The sequence below is a fragment of the Acartia tonsa genome, chromosome 4, assembly GCF_053477335.1.
Source record: "Acartia tonsa isolate MP-2025a chromosome 4, ASM5347733v1, whole genome shotgun sequence".
NCBI lineage: Eukaryota > Metazoa > Arthropoda > Copepoda > Calanoida > Acartiidae > Acartia > Acartia tonsa.
The window spans coordinates 38882699-38896983 of record NC_137263.1 but is presented as its reverse complement, the minus strand read 5'-3'; the positions used below and the strand labels follow the sequence as shown (position 1 = coordinate 38896983).

General features: G+C 32.4%; 1 protein-coding gene across 1 annotated transcript; it reads left to right on the top strand.

The window, feature by feature from the left end:
- Positions 1 to 5298: 5298 nt before the first annotated feature.
- LOC145318321 (uncharacterized) lies at positions 5299 to 9178 on the top strand. The gene is made up of 5 exons (XM_080159625.1): positions 5299 to 5478; positions 6020 to 6127; positions 6696 to 6878; positions 7106 to 7365; positions 8305 to 9178. The coding sequence occupies exons 1-5, from the start codon at positions 5338 to 5340 to the stop codon at positions 8753 to 8755; spliced, it is 1143 nt and encodes a 380-aa protein (XP_080015751.1). The 5' UTR covers positions 5299 to 5337; the 3' UTR covers positions 8756 to 9178.
- Positions 9179 to 14285: the final 5107 nt, after the last annotated feature.

Below are 14285 nucleotides of genomic sequence, written 5' to 3'. Positions count from 1 at the left end.
GATAGATAGATAGATAGATAGATAGATAGATAGATAGATAGATAGATAGATAGATAGATAGATAGATAGATAGATAGATAGATAGAAAGATAGATAGATAGATAGATAGATAGATAGATAGATATTTGAATCAAACCAAAGATATAAGAAAATATGTGAAAAATATAAAAGTACCAGAAAACCTGACTAAAAGTAGTCAGACTGCAATGGACTTTTTTACACTTATTTATGCTCAATATTGACGAAAATGTTGACAAGAAGTTCTAGCCGAAAAAAATACCTTTCAGACGGTCATACGGAGATTTGAAAAAGGAATTATAGAGTAGCTTCACCAATAAAAACATAATAAAGCAACATGTTGATAAAACAACAAATTTTCTAATCATTATCTTAACATTTTTCTTAGTTCTTGTGGTTAACAACACAAGTTTTCTCATCTTTAAGATAAACAAAATATAGATTATTTATTAGCTCATAATCTAGAGAATAACAAGGATGATGACATCCTTAATAAGTGAAGCTGAACGAACAAGACTGACAAATATTTGAATTATTAAATATTATGTGCATAGCCAACCTCTATACGTCCTATTACAGTATACGTTAGAAACAAATGCGCTTGTCCCCCTCTAATAAAGTTGTAGCCCTATTTTTGTATGTTTCTGTTTGTTGTGGTCAATTAGATCAAAGAACTTTGACCAACATTCAGCAGTTTATATAAGAAATTATTCAAAATGTCAAAATGTTTTATTTTAAGTGAATTTTAAGCCCAAAAATTACATAGTAAAATTGATTTTAGCCTAGGGGTTATTTGAGTTTTATCTATAGCATCTATATACACCTTACCCAGCCCAAAAAGTGTGTATCAAGGGATCAGTAATATTTGGCATAAAATCGCTTCACATAAATTCATTTCACATGAAACATTTCACATAAAGTCTCATTTGACATAAACTCTTTTCACATAAAGGTACACTTCACATAAAAACGTTTCCCATAAACTCATTTCACATAAAGGTACACTTCACATAAAGGTACACTTCACATAAAGGTACATTTGAAATAAAGGTACATTTGTCATGAAGGTACATTTGACATAAAGGTACACCTGGCATAAAGGTACACTTCACATAAAGGTACATTTCACATAAAGGTACGTTTGACATAAAGATACATTTCACATAAAGGTACATTTCACATAAAGGTATGTTTGACATAAAAGTACATTTCACATAAAGTTACATTTCACATAAAGGTACACTTCACATAAACATACATTTCACATTAGATACATTTTGCTTAACATAAAGGTATATTTGGCATAAAGTTACACTTCACATAAAAAAAAATTTTTAACAAAAATGTTAATTTTACATATGGGTAAACTACACAAAAAAAAACGTTTCACACAAAGGTACATTTCACACAAGGGTACATTTCTCATGAAGGTACATTTGGCATAAAGATACATTTCTCATAAAGGTACATTTGACATAAAGGTACATTTGCCCTAAAAACATTTGACAAATATAAACAAAAAAACGTTTCATATAAAGGTACATTTCACATAAAGGTACATTTCCCATAAAAAAAAAACATTTCACATAAAGGTTTATTTAACATAAAGGTACATTTAAAATAAAAGTACAATTGACATAAAGATACATTTAACATAAAGGTACTCTTCAAATAAAAGTAAACTTGACATAAAGGTACATTTCATACTACACTTCGCATAAAATCATGTTTTTTTCTTCAAAATATTTTCAATGCAAAAAAAATCTTTGAAATTTAAGAATGAAAATCTGTTAAACTTTTTGCAAAAATCTTGGCTCAGTAATTTTTGTCATAGATATACTTGTCATAAAATACATTTGTCATAAAACATATGTTATAAAAGTACACTTGTCATAAAAACAATTATCATAATTACATTTGTCATAAAGGAACATTTGTCATAAAAATATTTGTCATAAAGGTAAGTTTGTCAAAAATTACTGGTACCCAAAGTTTTATGCTGGTACCCAAAGTTTTATACTGGTACCCAAATTTTTATACTGGTACCTAAAATTTTATACTAGTACCCAATGTTTTATACTGATACCCAAAGTTTTATACTGGTACACAAAGTTTTGTACTGTTACCCATTGTTTTATACAGGTACCCAAAATTTTATTCTGGTACCCAAAGTTTTATACTGGTACACAAAGTTTTATACTGGTACCCAAAGTTTTATACTGGTACCTAAAATTACATTCTGAGCTGGATCTTTAAATCATTTCAATGGTGCGCCAAATCGGGGTGAGCCAACTTTCCACCAATGAGAGCACAGCATTTTACGAAATGCCGCGCTGTGAATGGCTGAAATTCGGCGCACCCCAATTTTGCGCATTATTGAAATGATTTAAAGATCCAGCTCTGGTACTCAAAGTTTTATACTGGTACCCATTACAAATGTTTTCATAACAAATATAGTTTATGACAAATTTATGTGAAATGTATCTTTATGTTTAACGTTTTTATGTGAAAAATTCTTTAATGAGAATTTTTTTTATGTGAAATGGATCTTTATGTGAAACGTTTTTATGTGAAATGTACCTTTATGTGAAAAGTACCTTTATGTGAAATGTAACTTTATGTGAAATGTACCTTTATGAGAAATGTACCTTTATGTGAAATGTACCTTTATGTCAAGTGTACCTTTATGTCAAATGTACCTTTATGCCAAGTGTACCTTTATGTCAAATGTACCTTTATGCCAAATGTACCTTTATGTGAAACGTACCTTTATGTCAAATGTACCTTTATGTCAAATGTACCTTTATGTCAAATGTACCTTTATGCCAAATGTACCTTTATGTGAAACGTTTTTATGTGAAGTGTACCTTTATGTCAAATGTACCTTTATGTGAAATGTTTTTATGTCAAATGTACCTTTAAGTGAAGTGATTTTATGTCAAATGTTTTATGTGAAATGAATTTAAGTGAAATGATATTATGTCAAATATTACTGATCCTGTATCAAGATTTTTCGCCTTAAGTAAAATTCACGCAAAATATATAATCAATGGATTTTTGACATTTTGAATGTTTTCTTTTATGGCCTGCCGAATGTGTGTAAATTTGTCCTTTGATCTATTTGACCGACCGCAACAAACACCAACATACATATATAGAAAGAGCACACACAAAAAAATAGGGTTATAACTTTATTATAGGGGGGCTAGAGCATTTTGAAGACCGGTCATTTTTTGTAACGTATACTAACTACAAATTTTATATTTTTGTGTGACTTGTCTTAATTTTAGTTTATCCAATATGTAAGACGATAATTTTGTCGTCTTCCATACAGAAAATACTAATTTGACATTATTATGAATTACAATTTATTCAATTTTTATTTCATCAACAAGTAATTTCATTTTTACTTTATGTTACTAGATTGTTTTGTATTTGGAAGTTGACATCCTTGTTGTTATTAAAACCCCGGAAATATGACAATTTTTTAGGGTGTTACCTTTTTTGTTTTGTTATGCATTTAATTTTCATTTTTACTAAGAAAGGTTCGAAACAAAATTAGTTCTTTACAGTTGTAGTCGATTGTTTCTCTGCCACATACGTAGCTTCAAAAAACTTCCGCAGTTAGTTCAAAAAATATTTATTAATAATACATCTGTTCCTTCAGGTAAAGCTTCTACTGCCGCATAACAGTATATTTTCAACACTTATTACTCAACAATTAGTCCATTTTTGGATTTGAGTCCATTTTAAATTATTTAACGATTGTAATTTTTTAATAGTTGTGCAAACATACGTATAGATACAAACATAATTTATAATGAAGCTACGCACCCCAAATGGCATTAGCACATTCAATTAAGGTATGCCTTCACATGCGTATTTTTATATATCCACAAACACAAAGTGTTTTACAAATTCGCAGAAATACAAAGCAGCAAATCAGGGAGGAAGGAAACATTGAGCTGTTTATTTCACTAAACCCCAAAGTCTTATAAAAGCGATTCTTATTCGTTGGCTTAACAACCTTAAGGACTTTAATTCAATTTTGATTGGTTGGTTTATTTAGTTGGGTGTCAAAACGTTTCAACCACTAATTGTATTCTACAGAAGGGGTAATTTTTGTACATCAATTTATCCGTCATTGTCTTATCCCTGTAGAATAGATCCCTGGTAGCAAATAGATTAGAATGAGTAATTAATAAATGTTTGTGCTTCAATAATAAGTTGTGGGTTTGAGATTTTATAATGTTATATAATATACGTAAATGATGACACAACTACATGTGAGAGTGAAAGCGTTTTTTCAAGCTGCGTTACGGAGGCAAACAAGAGTTTAGGAGACAGTATGTCAAGTTTACACAGTCATACCACAACCAACTAACATGATGGTGCACTTTTTATAAACTTAGTTATATTAGTGGATATTTCAGTAATTAATAATGATTTTATTAATTAATGTGTTTTTAAAAAGATTCTTAAATTATAATAACTAAAACAATATCATAAATGAAATGAAAGTAAAAAAAATAAATGCATTTCAGTAACAGTGAAAATTAAATCAGAACCATGAAAAAATTGACACGTGTGATTTCAACAATTTTTGTGCCACATAAAAATAACGTAAAATTTTTACTATTAATAACTTTTGTTTCATTGTTTTCATTTTTATCATTGATAAATTCAGTGAACGTACAGAATTCAGTGATTTCTGATGCCAGTGGTTTGAAACCCGTGCCACATATTAATAGAAATATTGAAGAAAGTGAGAGGACTGAGAAATATATTGTAGAAAATGTGCACAAGTATGATGAGAAAACTCACAACAAGCAAAAGGATAATTCTATGGAGAAAAGCTTGGATCAATATAAAGGGACAATCTACTTTTATATCATTACTATTCAGGGATTTATAGTGATAATACAGGGAAAATGGCCTATATATTGATATACATCCACAATCTGCAAATTGAAATTAGTGGTTGAAACGTTTAAATATTCAACTCAATAAACCAACCAATTAGCATTCAGTAAAGTCCCCAAAGTTGTTAAGCCCACGAATAAGAAAACGTGGGAATAAGAAAACTTTGTAAACTAGTGTAATAAACGAGGGGCTTCTAGGGGTACTTTAAAACTGGAGGAAGGGAAGACCCATCACCTTTGATATTATTTTTTAGGGGGAAGCGTGTAATCTATCCTAGTTCTATAAAAAGCTTCATTCTATTAGAAAAATATAGAAATACAATTTTTATCCTAATTTTATCAATTATATTTATAAAGTAGATTGTGGATTGTTAAAGGAATCAGTGACATAACTGATATGTTTGATCTAAAATTCCTGGTGAATAAGACTGCCAACTTGCTGGGCATAGATACCAACATACCCAGGAAGTTGGACAAGATAGAACCAGATGATACAGTCAATGTCTTAAAATCCATGTTCCAATACTGGAATCCTAAGGTTTTAGGATATATTTTTTTCTTAACTAATCAAATTAATGAAAAACCTTAAATCATGGAAAGAAAACGAAGTAGTTGGTTTCGTCGTATTTTTACAGTAGCTTTTGATAGGTGTAAGAGCAGTGTAAGAGCCTCCCGCAGGGGCTGGAAATAGGAGAAAAGCTACTGTGAAAAAAATACGAAACCCGCTAGTTCTTTTTCTTTCCATGATCCAAAATCTTAATGAATATTGTATTGTCTATGCCCTGACCCGTAATACATTATAAACAAGGTATAGGTTAGGTTTAAGAGGAGAATATATAGGCCACCCCGCAGGGAATATTTGCTTTCTTTTGGTCGATGTTTCATTCCTTAGTTGGTAAAATTAAAATCACATAACTACCTTTGTCTAGAACTTATTCCCACTTTTCTAGGTTTTTTTAATCATTGCCCAAATTTGCGTTCTATTCCATTTTTCAAAATCAAACATTAAAGTGTAAATATTAGATTAATTGTTTTACATTTATAAAGCTTGATATATCTATTTTTTCCCATAATTTCAGGCTAGTAGCTGGGCTACAAAAGTGAGCAAAACCTTTAAAAAACTAGTCACTGAAAAACCTGAGCCTGCAAATAAATTCACTCCTTGGCAATATGAGAAGATACAACAGGTTGGTATGGAGGGAGAGGACACTGGACTCTAAATCATACTAATCCCCAATTTGTTTTTATAAAAATCATTCTCTTATTTGCAGCCTTGAAAACTCTGGAGAATTTTTAGTAAATATTATTTGGGTTATAAAAACTATTATATCCAAGTTTTTCCACCAATTATACACAAACCCACAAATGGGACAGTTTTGTTTATCATAATCGTATAAGTCCATCATAATCACTGAGACGCTTTGCTTCTTTTAAAGAAAAATTTTATATGGATAGGAAAATGGACGATAAATTGATGAACCCTTCAATTAGGATAATTAAATTACCCCTTATGTAGATTAAAACTCTTTTTATCCCTTATTTAGGGTCAGTATAATCAAAAGAGCCAAAAAGGACATTTTCGTAAAAATTTAAACACCATGGGCATGTAAAGGTTTTGAGAAAAGCAGAACCAGAAAGGTTTATTCGTTGAAAATATATTAAGAATTGAAATTGGAGGATATCGAGTTGCTTTGCATCATTAATGTAATGTATAATAATAAAACTTCTGTATTCAATTTTTACTCTTATTTTTAGATAAACCTGTCCGCATGTGGTTGTAGCCGTGCCCTACTGACCAGAGGTCCTGTCCGTGGCTCTGCTAATGATTCTACTTGCAGCCAGGATTCATTTCTCAGGGGCCCAGGACAAAGAGTCATCGGCTTCTCGTTTTATGGAGATCCAAACACATCTAAAGCAAAGAAGAGAAAATATTTTAAGGTCAGTTTGAAATGAAAATAAAAAAAAACCAGACATTTCTGCTATTTCTTAAAATCAATGATCATACAGAAACATTTTATATAGAATATATTAGGTCTAAAATGCATTTCATTCGATTTGTTAAAAATTAGGGCATCATAAAATAAATAATCATTTAATCTTAGATGTTTTTCCGTTGTTAAACTTCAAATAAGAATTGAAATTTTACATCTATTATTATCTATAAGGGCATTATGGACAATGTGAACTTGATACCAGAGCTGTACCCTGGCTGGACGGTCAGAGTCTACTACGACCTGGAACCTGGATCCTCCCTTCTGCAGGATCTATGCGAGTTTGCCTGCGCACATCCCAACCTAGACCTTTGCTACGTGAGCCAGCTACCCTCTAATACAAATATTAGCAAAGTTTTTGCCATGAACTGGAGGTTTTTTCCTGTAATGGACCCGCAGGTTGATGTTTACCTCTCCAGAGATCTTGATTCAAGGTAAACTTGTTTATTCATAAGCTAAGTTTTGTCAATTTGACACATCAGCAAACATTAAAGTAAAAAAGGAATTTATTTAGTAAATGTAATGGCTTAATTGATAATAATGTCTAAATCTAAAAACAAATATAGCACCATATTAGAATATGTCAGGGTTCGGCAGCCTTGCGTCAGCAACGGCTAAGCCTCAAATTTAAACCAGGTTAAATGCTATAAAAAATTGTTTGAAAAGAGGAATTAAGGCTTGCAGGCGTCTGCCGCGCGGCTACGTAGAATATAAATATACTTTAATTTTGAGGGACGGAAGACAGACTTATCGTAATTAAAAGTAACTGTTTCTGAAAGTTACAGCCCAAAAAACTTTATTTGCAAAATTAAACACTCAATTGGACTCTAAATAATTTAATTCTATTTTTATTTGCCCCATATTGTGAATTGAATAGAAAATGTAGGTAAAATTTCCAAATATTTCCCAATGAAAAGAAATAAAATTCTTTGCGAGCTTCTACCTCAATAATGGATTTTTTAACTTTTCTAACACGAAATCTTTGAGTTTTATTTTATTAAAGAAAAATCATATTTGATCATTTGAAAAGACATATTTTATTTTAAAGCTGTTTAATCAACTCTTTCAGTAATTTGATCGTTTTCATTTAAGTTTAGTTGATTGACAATTAAGTATATCATACATATAAGCATATGTCATTGTCTAGGTATTTTTTAAAAAGTTTTTAAGGTATTCAAAATGATTTGGTAATCAAAATATAATTAATTATAATATATTTATTAATAAAGTCATAAGAAGCTCTTTAAAGTTAATACATTTTTGGCCGAAAAATCCCGAATTATGTCTTATTAGAATAAGGGACTATTCTAATATGACGTCATTTTTTATAGGCACTATACGGAGCTTCGAGTCATAATCGTTTTTTGTTTCAGGTTGAATCCCCGTGAGGTATCCGCAGTAAATGAATGGCTGGCCACACCAAAGCATTTCCACTTCATGCGTGACCATCCGGCCCACAGAATTGAGGTCCTGGGCAGCGGCTGGGGAGTGGCCATGGGACAGACAAACTCACGGGTCCGCCGGCTGCTGTACGACTCATTCAAACAGGCCGCCAAGGATCCTATATTCTGGGCGCCGCGCGCGGCCTACGGCCCTGATCAAGGCTTTCTAAAGCGCTATTTATGGCCCTGGGGGAAGTGGAGTGCAGTGTCGCATGATGCTTATACCTGTCAGAGATTTCCAAGGACTCAGCCATTTCCAACACGACGGAAACTGGAGCCAAATAATTTTGTAGCCTCTATCGTGGAGGCCAATGATATTTTGGATATTGAGTGCCCAGTGTCCTGTAGACCTAAACAACATAAAGACTGGACTTATTGTTAATGCTTATCTTATAGTAATTTTGATTCTATATACCCTATCATCAGATGCAGCTTATATTGCCTAATAAATAATGACGTCATACAATACAAATGACTAATGAAAGTCCAGTGTATATTTTATCATTGGTCAATATAAATGTATACTGGCCTACCATTGGTTATTTGTACTGTATGACGTCTTTTTTATTAGGCACTATAAGCTGTGTATCGACCCCAAAAATTGCAAAACTTAAAACCTATTGGGGCCAACGAATTTTAGTAAATTTCTAAAAAAAATGATAGGCAAAAAAGTCAAACGCTTTTGTGCACACATAAATATACAAAAGTCGAAAATAGATATATTATATGTATAATATTCTTATTCTTTTTTCTTGCATGTATGTATTTTGTGATACAATTCAAATCTGTAAGACTGTTCTTTTTTAGTAGCGAAGCTACTCTATAATTCACAATGTCCGTCCGTCCGTCCGTCCGTCCGTCTGTCCGTCCGTCTGTCCGTCCGTCCGTCCGTCTGTCCGTAATTAATGAATTGGGGGAAACGTGATTTTCTCGGCTACTATAAAAGATAGAGAGCTTTTGACAACATTCCTATCATTAAGGAGCACAATTAACTATAAAACATCAATGGCGGTCAGACTGCTTTTTAGCAGGTTTTAGGCTATTTTTTATATTTTCCAAATTTTCCCCATATCTTTGGTGTTTATGGTCCGATTTTCAAAATTTTTCAGTTAAAGATATCAAAATTAAATTTCCCGTCATTTGAAGAAACAACAATGACAGTCAGACAGCCTTTTTGCAGGTTTTTGGCTATTTTTATATTTTTCATATTTATCCCCATATATTTGGTGTTTATGGTCCGATTTTCGAAATTTTTTCAGTTAAAGATATCAAAATTAAATTTCCTGTAATTTGAAGAAAAAAACAATGACAGTCAGACTGCCTTTTTGCAGGTTTTTGGCTATTTTTATATTTTTCACATTTTTACCTATATCTTTGGTGTTTATGGTCCAATTTTCAAAAAATTTTCAGTTAAAGATATTAAAATTAAATTTCTGGCGTTTTAAGAAAAGAAACAATGGCGGCCAAACTGCCTTTTAGCAGGTTTTTGGCTATTTTTATATGTTTGACATATTTTCCCATATCTTTGGTATTTTTGGTCCAATTTTAAAACTTTTTTGCATTAACAGATTCAAAATATTTTTTTCCCCATTGTTATGTGCATCTAGTATGTAATTTACTTTAACCATCTTCATCATACAAAATAAAACAAGGTTTTGTGTTTATTTTTTTCCAATAAATCTATTCTTGATTTTAATAAATATACTTTAAATCTACTTCTACGTATTCCCATCCACAATTTTTTGTGCTTCGCTACTTATGGATGTTGTCATCCTTGTTTTATAAAATAATTATTTATGTTTTAACCGATTGAATGATTTTACCATCGCCGCGCTAAATTATAGTTTGTTATTTAAAATTGATCAGAAGAAGAAAGTTTAAAGTGAGACAAGTGAGTAACTTTAGTACATACTAGACACTGTGCTCCTACCATCCACGAACCCAAGTGAAGCTTCCCTGCAATACAATTATTTAATCAGTCTAATTAATAGAGGATCTTAACTGACAAACAAGAAAACCATACTTCTTTATATTATAGAACAAGGAACAAGGTCTCTGTGGGTTCTTGAGGTGACGGGGGGGGGGGGGAGGGAGGCAGGAGAAGGCGACCCCCGCCAACTTTCAATTTTGCTTTTTTCTAGGGGCGATTTCACATAGGAGGGTTGTGGCAATCACCCTTAAAAATGTTATAACCCTTCCCATAACCTATTAGAATCATCTTGGTTCAGATGTTAGCGAGATTCTTCGGTACAAACGGCCAGAAAGACTCATATTCATCTTGTTACTTTGATATAAGATAGTAAATTTATAACGCAAAAAGGATATAACTTCGACTATTTCTTTATTTACTTTGCTTTTGTTATATAAACCAACTTTAAATAAAAACCAAAAACGTTTTTTTTTATATATTTGACATTGGAGTTTTTAAGGGGATTGGGGGATTGTGTTTTGTTTATATTTCCCCCTCGGAATTTAAACTAGTTGTTGCAATTTGCATAAAATTACAAACAAATCTGTCGCGTGCACACAACATTGTAAGACAACAAAAGTTGATTGTTGAAGTTAATAATTGTAAAATTATTTCTTGGCAAGGTTTTAAGAAATAGGGGGGATGGGGTAATTGGGGTAATATCTTCCAATCCCAAATTTCTATTTAATTGGATCGTTAATACCACCTATAACAAATTTAACCAAAAACCCACCAAAGCGGTTCAAAGCCCATAGTTGTTACCAGGGGCGTCCAAGTTTTTTTTCTTGGGGGGGGTAAAAAATTTTAAGGGGGGGGGGGGTTTCCTTTGTTTTTTGGGGGGGGGGTAAAATGGGGCGCGAGGCGCGCCGTAATTTTTTTTTACACCCCCACCCCCCAAATTTTTACCTCGGCGGTATTTACCCCCCCAAAATTGTTTGGGGGGGGGGGGGGGGTCAAATACCCCCTCCTAAATGGTTGGTACGGCACCCCCAGGGTAGGGATAAATTTTAAATGGGGGGGGGTAAAATGAAAAAAGTTTGGGGGGGGGGGGGGTAATCCCCACTTTACCCCCCCCCCCCTTGGACGTCTATGGTTGTTACAAATAAGGTGAAATTTTCTTAAACAATAATGTATCCCTCCCCCCTCGCTTGGACGTCAATGCAGATAGACCTACAAACTTTAATGATTCATCAATTTAACATTCATATTTTATATGGACCACGAACATGGACATATTAGTGCATATTGCAAGAATAAAGCCCCCTGTGAAAAAATTACAGTTTTTTCGAACAATAGTGATAATTAAACTAGAGAATGCTCTCTAAATCAGCCAATTGGAGAACAGTAGAGGTACATTCCAGACATGTCATCGGTTGAAGTTGTGAACAAATTTTCGAAGGAATTGTTATAATTTCTTTTCATTTCGTTTGCATAATGAAGATAAAGCTTTTCTCGGGTAAATTATATCGTGTAAACATTTATTTCCTAGTAGAATGAATAGTTAGATTCCTTTGTATAAAGCTGCTTTCTAGAAATTGATTATCCTCTAAAATTTTTTAGCTAGTATAACTTGTATGCAAAAAAATAACCAAAGGTGTTTGACATTGTCCCCAATGAAATTCCCTTTTAACGAATTTTTAAAGATGGGCAATCTACGTATATTATGTCTATTGTTCGAGCTGCTAATGGACATAATTATTCTATGCAATATAGGTGTAGATATTCATATGTAATTATCTAATGCAAATTCCATATTTTCTAATTAAAAACGTTTTTTTGTCAATCTTGAAAAGAATGACACCCACAAGCATATACACACTTTTCTTAAATGCCTTTTAATCCTATTATTATAAAGATGTTACCTAAATGACAAATACATATCCCTCTCACACAAAGCCCTAAAAGGTAATCCCGTGCATATGATCATACTTAGTCCTCCTATATCTCTTTATTCCCTTCCTCCCCAGACCTATTCTATCTGTATAATATAACTTGTGGTGTAATAACCCTTTCATGGGCCACATAGCGTTCATTTGGCTACACAGTGCCGTGTGCCCTCTTCCGATGCTAAAATATATCCCAGGCCAATCTAGTTAATATCGGAGTCAAGGAAGGTGGAGGAGAGGATAGGTGTGGGTGAGAGGTATGGGTGTGGAGGAGGGGGGTTGTGGGAGAGGTTTAGGATACGTTATGGCCCAAGGGACGTGGGCGGGCCCTCCATGTGAAGAGATAGTTTGGGTATATATGGGCCTTCATAGAGTCACAAGAGAGACAAAGTAAATATAGAGACAGAGAGGATGGGAGGGTGGCCAGTAGAATGTTGCAAATTATACATTTTTTAAAGTTTGAAAATTGCTTGCTGTTTGTTTTTACAAATGTTAACCCCGATATTACTAAATAATCTCCTATTTTATTTGGTAAATAAAAATCAATTTATTGGCTTTCTATTACCAATGAATCTTTTTTTAGCGAGAATATTTTATGTATAATTCCCGATGGCCTTCTGTCTGTTTGTCTACCTATAAAAACGAAAAGGGAAAATGTAGATTTTTTAACTTCTTTTTAAGATTGACAGCTGAAAAGTTTATACTATTATTGATTTACTTTTTAAGTCAGTTTGTCAGTCATTCTGCAAATTACTTATGCATTTTTGTAAGGTTACCTAGTATTTTTAACTTTTTAAAGCGAACTGGAATATCTTAAAAACTTTAGAGAAATTATTATCATATTTGTGTCTTTTGCTAGCGTAAACTAATCATTTTCTAGAATTTTGAAACCCTCTAGTAGGCATACTATAGAGAAAGAGAGGGGGTGGTACACATGAGAGAGAGGGAGAGGGAGGGTACAGGCCAAGAATGTCCTCACTGAGAAGATTTTGTATACATAGATGGTTACACACTTTACTCCTCAGTAGACCTCTGGCCTCCGTAACACCAGGGGCGTCATTTTTATCCGCAATTTGTATTTCGTGCTTTATATTTGTTACACTTCAGTATTTTGAATATTATGTAATATGTTTTAGAAAATATACAAATATAATTTGGATAAAATAATCATTTTTTTAATGACATTTTTTAATGTAAAAATAATGTCTTATTGAGTAATAATAAAAATGTTACATGAAGAAAATAAAAAGACATGAGTAATAGTCCTGTTAAATTTTACTGTCAACCTTTCAATGTTATTGCCAGCTTTACCAGAATGTTTATTTTATTTGATAATAATATACTTTTAGGATATTTTCGTGTTTAGATGAAATTAAGGGTTGATTTATGATATTAATATGTGGCAGGGTGCATTTTTAATTGTACATTTGTTATTTCTAATTTACTAAATTGCACCATTTTGAAAAAATTTAATTAAATTTGGAATGGAAACCAAGGATGATAATATCTGGTGCTGGGTATCTAAATCAGAAATTGAAAATGAGCCTTGTGGCAGACAGATGAACGGACAATATAAGACATAGACAATAATATTATTGGTATTCTTAACAAGTTGCAGAATCTTATCGTCTAGCTGCAGATCACATTGTCCCCTAATTGATTCCTTTCAGCGGCTGAATAAATACTGACATATACCCAGTATCTTTCGCTACTAAAAATAATTGAATAAAGTATTTACTTACAGTTCATAGTCGTAATAAAAAGATGAAGAGTGTTACATAATGCCACAAATATAAAAAAACAAGGATAATCATTCTACCCTAGTAGCACACCAATAATAAATCTCGTCCTACGTAATATAAATAAAGTATTATGTATCTGAAAGATAAAATTTGGAATAGTTATTTATCTCGTCGTATTATAGACAGGTTTTCGCGGATATTCATACTTATACAAGGATGACTACATCCGTAAGTAGGGAGGCTAAAAAAATCATTAGTGGACAAATTGACATAGCAAGTTATAGAGTAAATGTTAGTCTTTTGAAGCGTGATCGA